Here is a 17,657-nt window from a genome sequence, read left to right as displayed (position 1 = left end):
GTGATGCCTTTCCTGATTATTCCGGGTGGTCACACTACCAGGCCTTAGCTTTGCAGTCCCAGACCTATAACAGGGCCTGCCAAAGAGCAGATGCCCAATGAATGTGTGCCATGACGGAGAATCAGCCCTAAAGCTTTTATCCTGAACTTGTTCCCTCCATAAACAGTGCTTAGGGTTTAGCGGTGCTGGTGGACCTAGCAATGTGTATAAAGATGACCAAAACAAGCCCTAACTTCTTTATCAGGAAAGGAGGCTCAGACAGGTAGTATATTCACAGTCACAAAGCTAGTTAAGTGGTGGGAACTGGAAGAACAAAAGCTTGCATTTATAAAGCCCCCGACATTCTGCCAAGCCATTTGTGCACACTATCTTACTTAGTCCTCAAACCAACCTATCAGATAGGGACTCTCATCATTTCCATTTGTAGATAAGGAACCTGAGATGTAGGGAGGTTACTAACCCAAGGTCAAACAGTTCAGTGGTAGAGCTGTGTTTCTAAAGCACTGTCTTCTCATCCCATCAAAAGATTCCAAGCTTTGTGTATCATTCTCAATATGACAGTGGAAATCCTCAAGACAGGCCAAATACTGATGAGACATCCACTGGCCAATAACAAGTCCTGTATTTCTTCTCATGACAACTGTGACCAAAGTTTAAAAGGTGGGGAAAAACCCCAAACCATAAAGATAATTTCTGGGGTTTCTAGTGCACATCAGGAAACCCAGCCCGCAGGCACGTGTCTGAGCTCTGCTGCTGTTACCTGTATCTTACACTCGGCCTCCACCAGCTGGAGTTTGGTCTGTGCCAGTTCTAGCTCCATCTCTCTCAGCTGGTTCTTGAGCGTCTCTTTCTCTTCATCCGTGTCCTCATCTAAAACCTCCTTGGTTGAGCTTATGCCTTTTACACGCCCTTCTTTGTTGAAAAATTCCCGGCACCGCTCACAGTCATCCACTTTTTGCTGAAATTGAATGTTAGATGTAAAGAGGCAAAGAAGAGGAACTGGCCCTTTAGGATGGTGTGAGCATCTCCTTTGGGGGACACCAAGAGACGGCTTCTCTGTTGAGCACTACAGTTTCTGAAAACCTGTGCTCTTTGTAAACTGGCAGATAACCTACTGGAAAAGCCACTTGGTATTATACACCAAAAATAATAAAATTATCATTGTCTTGATTCAGTAATCTCACTTCTAGGAACCCAGGCTGAAAAATGAAGCTGTAACTAGATAAAAATTTATGTACAAAAATTTTCACTGTAGAACTGGAGACAGGCAAAAAAGCGGAGGATAAACTATTCAAAAACAATTAAATATTAAATACACTGTGCTATATTTATACAAGGAAGTACACAGCCTCTAAAAGGTTTTTGAGGAACTTTTTATAACATTGGAAAATGGATGCATGCTGGTTGAAATAGAACACAAAAATGTACATAAACTGTGATTACAAATAAAATGTATTCCACATTTCATCAAAATAAGATGCCATTAACTGTAAGAAATGTCATTTATGTTCCTCTAAGAAAACATTCTGCCAATTAAACCACAAAAAGCCAATTATAAAACATCCCACTTTCAGAGATGTAAATGTGAAAAAAATGCTTATCTCAGAATGAATGAAATTTTAGATGTTAAACACTGAACAAAGACTGAAAGAATATACACCACCGTATTAATAAAGATGTTATATGTGGAAAATGGATCATAAGGGCTTTTTTTCCCTTATTTACTCTTCTTTTCCAAATTTTCTGCAAGAATATTAAAGTTTTAGAATCAGAAAATAAGTTCTGTTTAAAAACCAGATCTGGTTGGCCAGGCGCAGTGGCTCACAGCTGTAATCCCAGCACTTTGGGAGGCCAAGGCGGGTGGATCACGATGTCAGGAGTTCGAGACCAGCCTGGCCAAGATGGTGAAACCTTATCTCTACTAAAAATACAAAAATTAGCTGGTGTGGTGGCACAAGCCTGTAATCCCAGCTAGCTGGGAGGCGAGACAGGAGAATAGCTTGAACCTGGGAGGCGGAGGTTGCAGTGAGCTGAGATGGCGCCACTGCACTCTAGCCTGGATGACAGAGCACGACTCTTGTCTCAAAAACACACACACACACACACACATCTGGTTAAACATTAATTATGACGAAGGCCAGTGTCATCCTGCTCTAGGTAATGTTGCTTTGCGCAAACATGGCCATGAGCACAGAACTTTCCCAAGTTCCTGTCCTCTGAGCTGTAAATATGTTAGTGAGGCACTTTTCAGTAAATTGCTTATCTTAGTAAAATCTGACAAGTACTGTAATACAGGTAGAGATTAAAGAAAGAAAGCACCATGTTATAAAAACTCCTAAGCTGCCAACAAAACATTAAACAATTAAAATTCTAAACTGGGCACAATGGTGCCCACCTGGAGTCCAGCAGCTCAGGCTGAGATAGGCATTTTGCTCGAGCCCAGGATTTCAAGGCCAGCCTGGGCAACATAGTGAGACCCTGTCTCTAAAAATAAAAAAAATAAAAATAAACTAAGGTCCTCATTGTACTTGGATGTGTTACAGCAGAAGGCATGAACTCAGAACAACACTGGAGAGTGACAAGCCACAGCACATGATTCTGACCTCTGCACTCCCACCACCTCAAGCAAGACTTATCACTTGCGTGACTCCTTCTCCTCAGCATCACACTGCTGACATCGACTGCCTTACAGACATTTGGAAATCGTGGGGCACTTGCACTTTGAGATCTAAAGCTAGAGCTTGTTTGATTTCATGTGTACACCCTTCCAGAGAAAACAGGCGTAGTGTTAGTTGTCAACTACTGAGCCAGGACCTGTGACAGGTGCCTTATTGCTTAGATTGTCTCACTTTTGAAATCAACTGCCTCCTCCCAAAACCTGTTTATACAGCCATAAAATGAAGTAGGTGGTATAAAATCTTTTAGGTAAAGAGAAGTCTTACCCGAATTTTCTCAATTTCCACCTTATTGGCTGTCTGCTGCTTCTCCAATCTTTCACTCAACTGAGAACAAATCTAAGGAAACAAATAAAAAACAACAATCTCTTGAGCAATTGTAATCATCTGCATAAATTCTGTAGTGGAAGCTGGAATATGTAAATTGGATTAACATAGTAGCAAATAGGCTGCTACCGCTCAGGAGGGGATATGAAGTTGATGGATAAGCAGGGGTTCTTCTAGCTATGCCGCCTCTGCATTCACTGGCCTAGGACTTGCAGAAACCAAGCAGCACCACACTCAATGGCCAATGGTTTCTGAACACCTGCCAGACTCATGAGCCAGCAAGAGATCCTAGTGTAGGAGGGAACAAGACCATTCCGTTATGTTCTTAAAACTCAACCAGTCAGGGAAATAACCGGTTTAAAACTACACATAAACAAAAGTTCGTAATTCTGAATCTGAAATACATACCAAAACATACTGTGGTTTTAAGTACCTACTATGTGCTGGGCACTGCCAGGCACTCTACAAACATGGTCTTTTTAAATCCTCGTAACAACCTTCCCAGGCAGGGATGATTTTCCTTCTTTTACAACTGAGAATAAGTGAAGCCACTTGTCAGTACAGGGGCAGAGCCAGGATCTGAAACCAGAGTGCTTGCATTTGGATTTGGGGGGGGTGGGCGGGGGCGGGTATACATTTTATCCAGACTACGGGCTCCCAGATTACACAGCCCAATCCCAGGGTACTGGAACCTACCTGCTTATAGTCACCAATGATAGAACTGTTTTTTTTAATCTCAGATTCTGCCTTGTCGAGTTCCCGACGGCACATTTCTTTTAACTGCACACATAAAAAAGCAAAAGGGACTATGTTAACAGAAAAATAAAGGAAGTTCTGCCACCAACCGCTCAGTGCTAGGCTTCCCAAAAACTGCTGAACCAAACCCTGTAAGTCCTCTAATTCAGCTACTTTCTTCCTTCAATCTTGGCAGCACTAATCCCCTGTTCCTGATGCAGGAGAGGGAGAGAACAGTTAAAACTTCCAAGAACGTCAGACCCCATTTCAGATTGAGGCTTCTGCTGAAGGTCTTCCCTGCCAGTACACGCCAACCTGTGGACCTTCACTGACAGACCAGACACAAACCAAAGAGCTCATAAGAGGACTGCGGGTTTTCAGCATCTCATGGTTTCTGTAGAAAGGGCTTTGCAGTCTCTCACCCCAGCCAGTCCTGCCTCCTGGAGGATGGATAAGCAAGGGTTCTTCTAGCTATGCCGCCTCTGCATTCACTGGCCTAGGATGCGATGGGGGAGGTGCGATGGGGGTGGTGCGATGGGGGAGGGGGCTGCTTCCAGGCGCACAGCACCCAGAGCTTTTCCCATGCCTGCAGGTCTGTGTCTCCAGTGACTATGGAGCACTGGCTCAGAACAAGACTTCCCAAGCTTGCTCTATGAGGGAGACAGCAGAGGACAAGTAGGGAAACAGCCAGGTATTATATGATGTGTGCTTTCCTTCTGCAGAAATTCTACCCCGTCTTCGTTATGCTCAGATGCCGATACACAGAAATTCTCCTGCCCCAACAAAGGATGGGCTTCAACCCACTGTCTCCTCCTAGACTTTAATTAGGAACCATTGGACTTTACATAGTAGGGGGAAAAAAAAAAGGTCTTTAGAAAGAAACTGAAGCCAGATGTCTCTACGTTTTCTAGTGCCAACAGGAAGCCACCAGCTGAACTCAACAGTTCTCAAGCATTTGCAAGACAGAGGAATGTGGGAGAGTTCCCTTACCTGAGCAGACTCTTCTTCCAGCCGTCTTTTCTCTTCTTCTGCATCAATCAACTTCTGTTTGGTCATCAGCAGCTCCTTATTCAGAGCATCTGCCTTTTCCTCAGCCTGGAACATTTAAGATATGCTGTCACAAAACAAGAATTGGGAACTGCAAAGGGTTTCCATTACTTAGCATGACCCCATTTTAAGATGATGGCGAAACTCTGATTCAGAGAGAGGGGAATTATACCCCCAGGGTCACAATGAGAACACACTCATGCATAAGTGCCTGTCCCAGTCTCTTGTTCAGAGGTGGTGCAGGGCAGTAGTTAGGGGCTTAGCCTTTGGCATCAGACAGCCTGGACTCATCGCCCATTGTTCACTGACCATGTGCCACTTGGACAAGTCATTGAGAACCTCTCTAAGCTTCCGGCTCTTCATCTGAGGGATAAGGCAAGAAAAGCATTCAGCACAGTGCCTGGAATACAGTAAACACCAATAAAAGGTAGCCATCATTATTATTATTAATAAACTGGTTTTCTTCCTCCAAACTGTGTTTCCTCTGCTTCATCCAACCCCGTCTGGCATTTTTCTCTTGTTATTACCTGATAAAGGAGGCTTCCCCTTTCCTGGCACTTTTTCTTATCTTTAATGGCCACTCTCCACCCCAGTCTTTTTCTAAAGCATGCAAAAGGTCTAGTGGGTGTATCTGTGAGTCCTAGTGAAAATGGTATACTTTTGCCTGACATACGAGTTCCTGGTGCTGGTCACTCCAAGGATAACTGAAGAAGGACTGACTATACAATATTGGAGAAGACTCAAGGACTAAATACAGAGGGTCTCTGCTGGGCTCCTGATATGGATAAGATTTCCCTGAAATTCTGACATCACCTAAACTGGGCCACTGAGTTTTCCACTATACTCTACTTCCTTTCCTGTATCTTCTTTGGAAGAAACAGGTTCCAGAGAGCTGGGTCCTTAAATGGGGAACTGGGTCAGGTGCGGTGGCTGACGCCTGTAATCCCAGCACTTTGGGAGGCCGAGGTGGGCAGATCACAAGGTCAGGAATTTGAGAACAGCCTGGCCAACATAATGAAACCCTGTCTCTACTAAAAATATACAAAAAATTGGCCAGGCGTGGTGGCAGGCGCCTGTAATCCCAGCTACTTGGGAGGCTAGGGCAGCAAAATCACTTGAACCCAGGAGGCTGAGGTTGCAGTGAGCCGAGATCGCACCATTGCACTCCAGCCTGGGCAACAGTGCGAGACTCAGTCTCAAAAGAGAGAGAAAAAAAAAGGGGGGAACTGAGAATGGCATGATACGCAGATTCAAAAGGCCATTAATTACTGGCAAACTGCAAATGCACGCAATTAAATGTGGCCCTGCAGTTATGTCCTTCATGGGGAGTAGCTTATCATCTCCTCTAGCTCAAACCCAAGAAGCAATCAAAAAAGGAAATGAAGAGAGTCAAACAACAGGGAAAATAGTAAGAAGAATGAAGTCCTGTTAAAGATTCTATTTTACTTTAACCAACAGAACAACCTATCCTCTCTCCCTTGGACTCGGTTAACATCTTTTGAGCATTACATTGGAGCATGTGCTACACACTTATGTTCTGTCCTTTTCTCATCATCACTACCTTGGTAGATGATGATTAATACTAAGACTGATTCTGAGGAGTATGGAGGAGCCTGCTGATGAACTGGGTCTTCTAACTCAACAATCTTCTCTGCCCACTCCAGCTCCCCAGTTTATAAAGCAGTTAGGTGGGGAAGTGATTTCCCCAAGCTGTCACTAGCATGTGGCATAGCTGGAATCTGAAACCAAGTCTTCTGACATTGAGTCCGGCATTTGTGCCACCACTCCTAGAGCTGATTCTCAAAGTCATGCCAATGGGAAGGTGCACAGAGGGTACTGGCCTGACCCAACCAGGGTCCTCTAATGGCACCACACCCACTGCACATTCTATTTACATCAGCATATGAGGAGAGGGCATCTGGTGTTAATAAATACATCCAGACTTCTAGTCACGAAGGATTAACAGGGACCAAGTTTATCCTCCTACTATAAACAGAAAACTGGATAGAATATATGAAACAGCTATTTTCAGACACTGAGAACAATAAATGCAGAACTGAGGTTTCTGGAAGGAAGACAACAAACAAGGTCCTACTTTCACCCTGACTTTCTGCTTAGATTCCAAGCAGAGCATGAAAGCCTCAAAGGGTTAAGGAGACAGGAAGTCAGGGTGGCTGGAAGGCATGGGACAGGGCTCTGTAGAAGAGGGAGCTCTAGAATAGCTTATCAGGCAACACAGGAGATAAAATGAAATCTTGAAAATACCCAATTAAGCCAAAGAATACAGAAAGAGAAAAAAAATGCAGAGGACAAATAGAAAACAAATTTATCATTTGGACAAAACAAAAACCCATTTTAAATATAAAGAGACATGTTAAAAGTAAACAGATGGAAAAAGATGTACATACCACACAATACCATGAAAACTGGACTGGCTATAGAAATGTCAGATAAAGTAGATTTCAGGACAAAGGGTATTACCAAGGACAAAGAGGGACATTTCATAATGATAAAAGAGTGACTCTTTTATCATTATGAAATGTCCCTCTTTGTCCTTGGTAATACCCTTTGAAGGTGTAACAATCCAAAATGTATGCAGAAATTCAAATTACATGAAACAAATCCCTACATAACTAAAAGGAGAAAAAGAAAAATGCACAATTAGAGTCATAGAAACTTCTACTGTGCTCTCTCAGGAAGCGACAGAACAAGCAGAGAAAATCAAGTTGACTACTATCAACCAATTTGGCCTAATTGACACAGTACACTCCACTCACAACAGAACATGCATACTTTCCAAATGTATGTGGTACATTCACCCAAACATATTATATGATAAGCCATAAAATAAGTAATGGTATATTTTAAAAGGATTAAAATCAGGCAGGATATAATCTCTAATCACAACATATTTAAATGAAAAATAACAGAAAAGTTTCTGGGAAAAACAATAGTTGGAAATTAAATTACATACTACTAATAAACTTGTATAAGTGAAAGAATAAATCACAAGAACTGAATGAAAATAAAAGCACAACACATCAGAGTATGTGGAATGCAGCTGAAAATAGTGCTTACATGGAGATTTCTGATTTTTTTTTTTCCTTCAAAGACACAGGGTCACATTCTATTGCCCAGGCTAAAATGCAGTAGTACGATCATAGCTCACCGTAACCTTGAACTCCTGGGCTCAAACAATACTCCCATCTCAGCCTCCCAAGCAGCTGGGACTACAGGCATGTGTCACTATGCTCAGCTATTTTTCAAAAATTTTTTGTAGAGACAAATTCTTGCTATATTGCCCAGGCTGGTCTTGAACTCTTGGGCTCAAGCAATCTTCCTGCTTTGGCCTCCAAAGTGCTGGGATTACAGGCATGAGCCATTGTGCCTGGCTGAGATTAATAACTTTAAATGCTTATTTTAGAAAAGAAGAAAGGTCCAGAGTTATTCAAACTTCCTCTTTAAGAAGCCAGAAAAACAGCAAATGAAACCCAAAGAAAGTAAAAGCAGAAATCAATGAAACAAGACAACAGAGAAAACTCAATAAAACCAAAAGCTGGCTTTTTTTTTTTTTTTTTTTTTTGAGACAAGGTTTCACTCTGTCACCCAGGCTGGAGTACAGTGGTGTGATCTCGGTTCACTGCAGCCCCTGCCTCCCGGGTTCAAGTGATCCTCTCACCTAAGCCTCCTATGTAGCTGGGAATATAGGCATGTGACACCACAGCCAGCTAATTTTTGCCATGTTGCCCAGGCTAAAGCTGGCTTTTGAAAAGATCAACACAATTGATAAACTTCTAGCTAGGTTGGTTATGGAAAAGTGGGAAAAAGACGTACATCGGGAATGAAAATGAAACATCTCTACATATCTTATAAATATTAAAAGAATACAAACAACCTTATATCAACATATTAAGATGAAATGGATAAATTACTTGAAAGACACAAATTATAAAAACAGACACACAAAAAATTAGAAAATTTGCATAGCTCCATATCTAGAAAAGAAAAAGAATTCACAATTAATTTCCTGCAAAGAAAATTTCAGGTCTGCATGACTTCACTAGGGAACTAAAGATTTAATCAAAGAACAATCATATACAAAGTCCTCAAGAAAACAAGAGGAAACACTTCTCACTTCATTTTATGAGGCCAGCATTCCCTAATGACAAAACCAGACAAAAACATTAAATAAAACTCCAGACAAATATTCCTTATAAACATATAAATATTTAATAAGAATTAAAATCTTTAATAAAAAATAGAAACCCCAACTGGAGTTTATCTTGGAATGCAAGATTGGTTTACATTGAAAAGTGAATTTATTTCACTATATTAACAGAATTAAGGAGAAGTACCAAATGATTATCTCAACAGACACAGGAAAAGCATTTGACAAAATTCAACACCCATTCATGACAAAAACTCTCAGCAAACAGGAACAGAGGAGAATTTATTTCCTCAACCTACTCTACGAAAAACCTACAGCTGATGTCCAGAACCAGGCAATGATGTCCACTGTCACCATTCAGCATCGTTCTGAAGATGCTAGTCAGTGCAGTGAGACAAGAAAAAGAGAGGCGGATAAATATGAAAGGAAGAAAAACTGTATTCAGAGATGATATGATTGTATATGTGGAAAATCCCACAAAATATATTTAAAAAGCTGCCAGACTAACAAATGAGTTTTTACAAGGTCACAGGATACAAGGTCACAACACAAAAACCAACTGCATCTCTAGAGACTAGCAATACACAACTGGAAAATGAAATTTAAAAAACAATAACATTTTACAATAGATTAAAACATGCACGTCTTGTAAATTGAACACTAAAAAACACTGCTGCTGAGAGAAACTGAAAAAGATCTTAACAAGGGAAAATTTTAACATGTTCTGGATTGAATGCTTCAACTGTTGTTCAGATGTCAATTCTCCCCAAATTGATTTACAGATTCCATGAGCCTCACTCAAAAGCCAGAGGCTTTTATTTCTAGATATTCACAAGCTGATTCTAACACTGATACAGAAATGCAAAGAACAACAAAGTCAGAGAACTCACATGAACTGATTTTAAGATTTATTATAAAGCTACAGTAAGCAAGACAGTGTGGTATTGGCTTAAGGATAGACACAGAAATAGATGGAGCAGACAGAATCAAGAAGTGAACCTGCAAATTTAGGGTCAATTGATTTTTAATAAAGGGGCCAAGCTAACTCAATGGGGCAAGTTCAGCAATCTGCAAAATGTCACAGAACTAATAAGGGGCCGAGGCAGAGTTCACATCCTGCTGGACAGCAGGTGAGCTCACCAGCAAGTTTCCTTCACTCTCACGTCTGTCTCAACACAGAGGAATGACCCTGCTAGAGCGGACTCGGACATGGTCCTATCAGCTCTGCAGGGACCTTCCATAGCTTCCCCATATCCTTTCAGCACCAGTGTCAGGTCTAGTCATTACTCCCATTTCATATAGAAAGCTTGATTGGGGTCACGTAGGAATTAAGTGGCTGACATGGAATTTCTCCACAGCTACTGTGTGAAGAACAGCAAAAGTGACAGGTGACGAATAACAAAAGTGATGTATAATCAACCGAAAATACAAGAGGGCTCTGGAAATTTTAAAGCCTCACACCAGAGCTTTTCTCTGAGATGCAGGAAGGAAAGAGCTCAAAGGAATGACGTTCTTTCAAAAACCTAAGTCCCTAAAGTAAAAAAATTAATGAAAGGGCCCCACGCTCCTCCCTTCAGTGAGGAAGAATCTAGCTGATTTTCAGTGACGATTCAGAAGAAACTATAGAGAGAAGTCCAACTTGGGAAGGGAAAGTGAGTGTGGGAAAGGTGTGTCTGCAGCATTTTAGATGACTGCAGGATGGGCCCTGGTGTGACGCTCCCGAGCCCTGCCGCCTGCTTAGGAGGGTGAGCTCTGGTGTCAGGCCTTCAATTTGAGGGCTTGGCCACTAGCTGGGTGATCTGTGTGGGATATTTAACCTCTTTTTGCTTCAGTTTCCTCATCAGGAAAATGGGGATCATAATTATATCCCTTCTACAACACCGGCTACTCTGAGGATTTGATAATATATAGAAAGCACTTAGAACAGTGCCTAGCACTTGGTAAGTGCTCAAGAAATGTTAGCTCTTATGTCACAATCCCTGGTCCTCATGTTTTTGATATGGTTATGACATCGATTCATAGCTCCTTGTCCCATATTTACTGTGGAAACAGGCTGGCACTGTAAAAAAAAAAAAAAAAAAAAGCCTGGGCATTCCAGTTCCATGGGCCTGGCTCTGCTTCTTCCTGGGTACCTTCAACTGAATCTCAAGTTTTATAGCTGTTAAAAAAAAAATCCTCATCCATAATGGAACTTACATTACTGTTCTCTCAAGGCTGAGGTAAGGGTAAGAGAGATCAAAGTTTAGTAAAATGCTTATCATAGTGCCTAGCACCACAAATCATCAGTAAATGGGAGCTCATATTATAATTCTTATTATTTTGCACTCCTAATATCAGGAATGAAACCTAGTTCTCTCACTACTGTGTCAGGATAAGATGACTTGAAAAAGGGTTTATACTGTTTAGGGGCAGGTTTTAAGAACATAAGTAGTCTACGACTCACTAGTGGGTGTCACTGTTAATACTGGGCCTGTTAGACTGGAAAATGCAAGAGCTCAAACTAAAAATCCACTTGGAATTTTAGCCTAAGCTGCCTCTTAATTTCATTGTAGGACACAAAAGCTCCTGTTCAAGACCCATATTTTTTTTCTTTTCCTTTTTTTCCTCCTTTCTGCATGACCCATGGCTGCTATGAGGGCTGTGTTAGGCGCACACCTCTGGCCCTGCTTCAGTAGTCCCTGCTCCATGTACACCTGCCTCCCTCCACTCACTAGGCAGAAATACCTGAACAGGGAGAGAATGACCCATATAGTGTTTCTACAAAGAGGAACAGAGGATATGCTGGGAATCTGCACCATAAGGAAGAAACTCAATCCTGATGAGCAGACTGTGGTAAGCCAAAAAGCCGTCAAAGAGCTCAGGTTCTGGTCATTGAGGGCTAATGACCTTGAAACATTCTCCCTGCAAAAACTGCAAAGAGAAGCCTTCCCTGTTAAATTCAGTTATTTGTAGATGACAAGCAGACAAGCAGAGGGAGCTAACATTGCCTGTGCCTGATTTTTTTTAATGATGCTTTCATATACATCTAATTATGTAATTCTCTCTATACCCTGTGACATAGCTATTATTCTACCACCCCTCATTTTACAAGGTGTCCAAGGTGAGCTGAAAGTAGAGTAGCTGGCATTAGAATCCAGGTCTATCCTACATTTTCTGAACGGATAGATACTGTGGTCTCTGTCTCACCTGTTAACCACTTTGAGAATCTGATGAAACCACAGTCTTTCTACCTAGGAGAACTAAACGAAAGCATAGCCTTTCAAGGAAATGCATGAGTACACAAAATTTTTGTAAGCTTCTGGTGGATGTCAAGGACATCCAGAAATTCATGGACCCTATTTCAGTGCATATAATGTAAGACCCCCGTAAAAATCCTCAACAGCCTGAGCCCATCCCTGGAACTTTAGGAAACCAATGAGCAGAAAGGTAATCCTAGGAGCCTGGCAGGGAAACCTAAAGGGTTGGCAAACTACAGTCCCAGGGCCAAATCCAACCTGTCACCTGTTTTTGTAAATAAAGCTTTTAATTGGAACACAGCCATGCTCATTCATTTGCATATCATCTATGTCTGCTTTTGCTAAGTAGTAGCAATGGAGGCTGTAGGGCCACAAGCCTCAAACACTTATTATCCATCCCTTTACAGAAAATGTTTGCCAACTTCTGACCTAAACCATCATCGAGAGATTATACCATTTCTTCTAAGGTTAGTTTGTAGTACAGAAAATAGAAAAGGGTTTCTGCCAGGAAAGACATCATTCCAAAATTGTTAAGATTAGGAGAAGCAAAGAAAAATGAAACATCTGTCAACAGAAACTCCTGATGAAACTGCAAGTTGCTGAGGTACTGAGCTGCATTCCAACTGGCAATGCTTTTTCAACAGGCACCAAATATGTAGGATAACAAAATCTCTTCTTGTCTGAGGGGGGAGGTTAAGGTAATTATAATGATTAAATGCTCCTGCCAATTATAGTAATGTAAGAATTAACCACAAGGTCTCTTAATCAAATGATGTTTGGGAAAGAAGCTCAAGGATTATGTGCACAATGAGAAAAGAATGTGGTAAGGAGGGCTTTGTGAGACAACAGATAATTCCTGAAGGAAAGGAGGGAAGTGACACTGACAAGCAAGTTGTATCACAAGATGGAAACTTTACAGGTGGCTAGACTAACAATCACTAAAATTCCAGGATTTCTCTTAAGTGGAAAAGTCAAGTGTCTCAGTGTGATCTTTCCCTTCAGACCTGTTGGACTTACGTTATCCAGGTCCTTCCGCAGTGCAATCTTGCTGGTCACCAGCTCATGGGCTAAGTCATCATTTTCCTGTTCCAACCTCATGTTAGCTTCTTGTAGACGCCTATTCTCCCGCTGAAGGGTAGAAAGAAACCAGTTACAGACACATAAAAATCAGATGGAAATGAAAATTTCTCAGGGCCAAACCTCGAAATAAATTTCTACGTCCTATGGAAACAATAAGAGAAATGGCTGGACCTGATGTGTTTCCAAATCAACAATTTCTTATTTTCTAGCTCCATAAAGAAATACTTAACTGATTCAAGTGACTTTGTCAAGCAGCTACTATTTGTTAACTGTGACGAAAAGCCACTGAACTGTAACAAACCAGGCAGCTGGTTTGAAGCAAAAACAGATCTTGCTTGCTAATTTGCAAACTCAAACTAAAACCTGAACCTACAGAGGAACTGAATTTTAAAAAGGACTCAATAAAGCCAGTTACAGGAGCAATCATATGAAATGAAAGCCTGGGAGCTCCTCACACGTAGGCCATAAGCAAACAAACCTCAAATCGCTCGATGGGATCTTCTTGCTGGGCCTGTTGTTCTCTCATGGTGTGATATTCTTTCTCGTATTTTTTCAACTTCTTCTGACTAATCTGTAGGATAAATCATACGGTAAATTAAGAAGTATTAGAAAGTAGTGGGTGCTTCAGTGCCTGCACTGAAGACCAAGACTTCTGGTGGCCTGGGCAATCTCAGTCATTATGGACATGGTATTTCCTATTTTTTTGGAGGGAAATCATCAGAGTAGGGTATAAGCCCAGGACCCCAAATTCTCAATGCGTTTAGAGTTCTGTTGGAGATGTTTGGTTCCTAAGGCTTTAACTGACAGTATTAGAATAAACACCCTACAGATGGCTCCTCCTACAAGTTCTGGGTCCTATTTGTCCCTAATAATAATAATGCCACCATTTTATTTAGCATATACCAGTGCTGCTGCTAAATCCTTTAAATCTGTGACCTCACAGCACCTCTACGAGGTGTGCTATTCTCAACCTCATCTTATAGGCAAGTTAACTGAGGTATAAGGAGGTTGGTTATGTAACTTGACCAAAGTCACACAATAAGGGACTGGAAGATCTGGGATTTGAGCCCTGGCAGTTGGACTCCATCCAAAGTCCTCACTATCCTAGCACCTCTCTATCCCCTCCCTTTCCTCTGTCCTACCTCCTTCTGTGCTGCTTTCAAATAGACAGTTATCTCTACCCTTAAAAACATAGCTCTGCTGACTACTCTGCTTAGATGCCCTCTACCCCATCGGATTATTGTTCTTTCTCTCAAGCCTCTTCTTACCCACCATTGCAAACCACAGGCCTATATCTTCACCTCCGTGGCTTCAAGACCTGCCCCTCCTTAATGTAAGTCAGGCCTTTGCTCTGACTACTCTGTGAAAGAACCCTCTTGAAGGTCACCAGTGGTGTCTTTTTCCTCTGTCCAGTGGTCTTACATCTCCCCAACTGAACTTCAAAACTCCCTGACTTTCGTGCTTTAACATGACCAATCTTCTCTGCTTTCTTCTAGAAAATCTTTTCTCCCTTTATTCTCTTTGCTTTCCTTCTAGGTAACAGGCTTTCCCCCTCTTTACTGGTTGGCTCTGTCTCCTTCTTCAAGCTAAACTATAACCAAGGGCAACATACCTTCAAGATGCAACTGCCTTTTTTTTTCCTCTTTGAGACAGGGTCTCTATCACCCAAGCTGGAGTGCAGTAGTGTGATCTCAGCTCACTGCAGCCTTGACATCCTGTGGCAAGTTGATCCTCCTGCCCCAGCCTCCCAAGGAGCTGGGACTACAGGCACATGACACCACACCTGGCTGATTTTTATTTTTTGTAGGGATGGAGTTTCGCTATGTTGCCCAGGCTGGGTGACTATCTTTCCTTCCTCTGAACAGCTAGCCATTCCCTATGGCATTTTTTTAAATTACATGTTCAAAAATTATGAGATATAATAGAAAAGTGATAAAAAACAGATGTGTGCAATTTAAAGACTGATTATGGCTGGGTGCAGTGGCTCACACCTGTAATCTCAGCACTTTGGGAGGCCAAGGCAGAAGGATCACTTGAGGCCAGGAGTTTGAAACCAGCCTGGGCAACACAGCAAGACTGTCTCTACAAAAAAATATAAAAATTGGCCAGGTATGGTGGCATGTGCCTGTAGTCCCAGCTACTCTGGAGGCTGAGGTGGGAGGATCCCTTGAGCCCAGGAGGTTGAGAATGTAGTGAGCCAAGCCAATACTGCACCACTGTGTCCCAATCTGGGTGACAAGAGAGAGACTCCATCTAAATAATTAAAAAAAAAAAAAAAAAAAAAAAGAATATAAAGCTAATGGTAATCCCTTCCTGAAACTTCAGTAATCAGCACTAAAGTGCTGACATGGAAATCTGCCTGTTAGTCCCCAGGTCCAGGTAACTAGGATTCTCAGCTCTACTCCACTGTAACTTTCTTATTTTACAGATGAAGAAGTAAGACCTAGAAAGGGAACAAGATAGGCCCACATTTGCTGCGTGTTGGTGTCAGTGTCTCCAGATGCTCTCAGTAGGAGAGTGTGTTCCTCTCCCATTGACTGTGGACACCTCCCCTAGTCAGGCTGTTTGCAGGTCTGCCTCAATCAGAGCTCTATTCCTGGAGTCTGGCTGCTGCCCAGGAAGACAGCATTCTGCTCCAGCTGACCTCTACAGAAAAATGCTCACTCAACACCTGGGGTGAGGCCACAAACTGGAGCAGGACATCTTTAAGCTGAGATCTTCTGCAGTTTAGGGGCAATGCTAGGGTAAACTTTTATTGTGTACCTAAGTGACTCACAAAAAAAGCACCTAAGTAAAATGTCTATGCAATCAGTAAGTGTATAGACAATCCTAACAGATCAATAGTAGTGGAACAGAAAATAAATGCAGCTGCGAACAGCAAACACTTCATCCCAGTGCTTTTGCATTCTGAATAAATGAGAGGAAGGGCAGTGGTTATGAGGCTCCCATGGCACTTTATTAAAAAAAAAAACGAACTGACACCAAATCCTGTAAAACATTTTCACAAATCTTCAAGTTTCTTCAACTGTTCATTCTTTTGCTAGGGTAAGGAAGAATTAACATTTTTCCCCATAGATATATGTTTTAATAGGCTAATTACAAAACAATGTCTTCTATATTTCATTAACCCTTATTATAGCTGCCTCACCCTCATAGTAATAGGGTTGATTCTCCCTCAGTATCATATATAACAAGAGTTGGTGTGTGGTAAGTACCTGGTAAATAATAGAACCTTTACACGGACCAACATCTCATTTGCTTCTTACATTCTCATGATAGGATATGGGTGTTTCTTTTCATTTTTCCCATGTCTTCCAAGTATTCTGCATTGAGTATGAATTATTTTTATAATTAGGAAAACCAGAATGCTGTTTAAGTATCATTTTCAAAATTATACAGGGTTTCTCTAAGAGCTCTGCTTGTTTCTCTACCTGATGGTCTTCATTTACTTCCGAATCAGTCCTCAGGGGTCACCTCTCAGGAATGGGTGTACACAAAGCTCTGCTGTCTTCACAGACTTTGGTGGTCCAGAGTCCTGACTTCTTCACCAGCTCAGTCTTTTCCCAGTCTTCACCCTCACCTCTTCTCAGTCTCTCTCTTTCTCCCTCCCACCCTCCCTCTCTCCCTTAAACACTCACCACAAACACAAAATCAATAAAAACACCATAGCTTCTCATGGGTTCATGGCTGATGCTGACTTTTGCAGCATGGGTGGCTGCATACCAAACCCAACTAGTTTAGGCTGCCTCTGAGGCACCAATTCCAAGATAAAGACTGATGCCTGAAACCCGAATGGGGAACCAGAAGGTGCCAGCAGCAGCAGGGGCATTTTAAGCCTCCTTTTAAGGCCATATCTGGGAGAGGCCAGCACCTCCCAGCCTGCCTATGACATTATGAATGTCTTCTCCAGGCCAGAACTGTCTCTCACTCATTGTTGTCCCCTGTTCATGCATAGCGAGTACCCAGAAATGCTTGCTGAATTACTGAGAAAGGACTCTCTTTTCCTTGCATTGACTTTTCTTCTGAATGGAAATGGCAACCAAAGTGGACATGCAATGCAAGCACGTTCCTTCTGCCTGGACAACCTCATACCTGGCTCACTCCTATTCACCTTTGGGATTACAGTTCCAACACTCCTTTTTAGCAAACCCTTCCCTCATACTCTCATCCTGTCAGGCCAGTTCTTTCAGTTATATAACTATTCTCATAGCATCAAGTCAATTCATCCATGGCACCAATCCAAGCTCACGATTACTTAGGTTTCTACTTAATTGTCTGTCTTCCCACCAGGAGACAGGCCATATCTGTTATGCTTACTATTGTATCTCCAGTGCTCAATGCTTGGAAAGTAATTGGGACTCATAAAAATAGGATGTTAAACAAATTAAA

General features: G+C 41.9%; 1 protein-coding gene across 6 annotated transcripts in view; it reads right to left on the bottom strand.

The window, feature by feature from the left end:
• RABGAP1 (RAB GTPase activating protein 1) overlaps positions 1-17,657 on the bottom strand; it is a 177,811-nt gene that overhangs the window by 2,292 nt on the left and 157,862 nt on the right. For all 6 annotated transcript variants that reach the window (XM_054502511.2, XM_054502510.2, XM_054502508.2 and 3 more), the window contains 6 exons: positions 13,747-13,839; positions 13,206-13,316; positions 4,728-4,832; positions 3,699-3,782; positions 2,943-3,014; positions 761-958 (listed from right to left, as the gene is read on the bottom strand). In XM_054502511.2, coding sequence (XP_054358486.1) covers positions 761-958; positions 2,943-3,014; positions 3,699-3,782; positions 4,728-4,832; positions 13,206-13,316; positions 13,747-13,839 — 663 coding nt within the window. The remainder of the gene's footprint in view (positions 1-760; positions 959-2,942; positions 3,015-3,698; positions 3,783-4,727; positions 4,833-13,205; positions 13,317-13,746; positions 13,840-17,657) is intronic.

The sequence above is a fragment of the Pongo pygmaeus genome, chromosome 13 (assembly GCF_028885625.2).
Source record: "Pongo pygmaeus isolate AG05252 chromosome 13, NHGRI_mPonPyg2-v2.0_pri, whole genome shotgun sequence".
NCBI lineage: Eukaryota > Metazoa > Chordata > Mammalia > Primates > Hominidae > Pongo > Pongo pygmaeus.
This window is presented reverse-complemented; position numbering and strand designations above follow the sequence as displayed.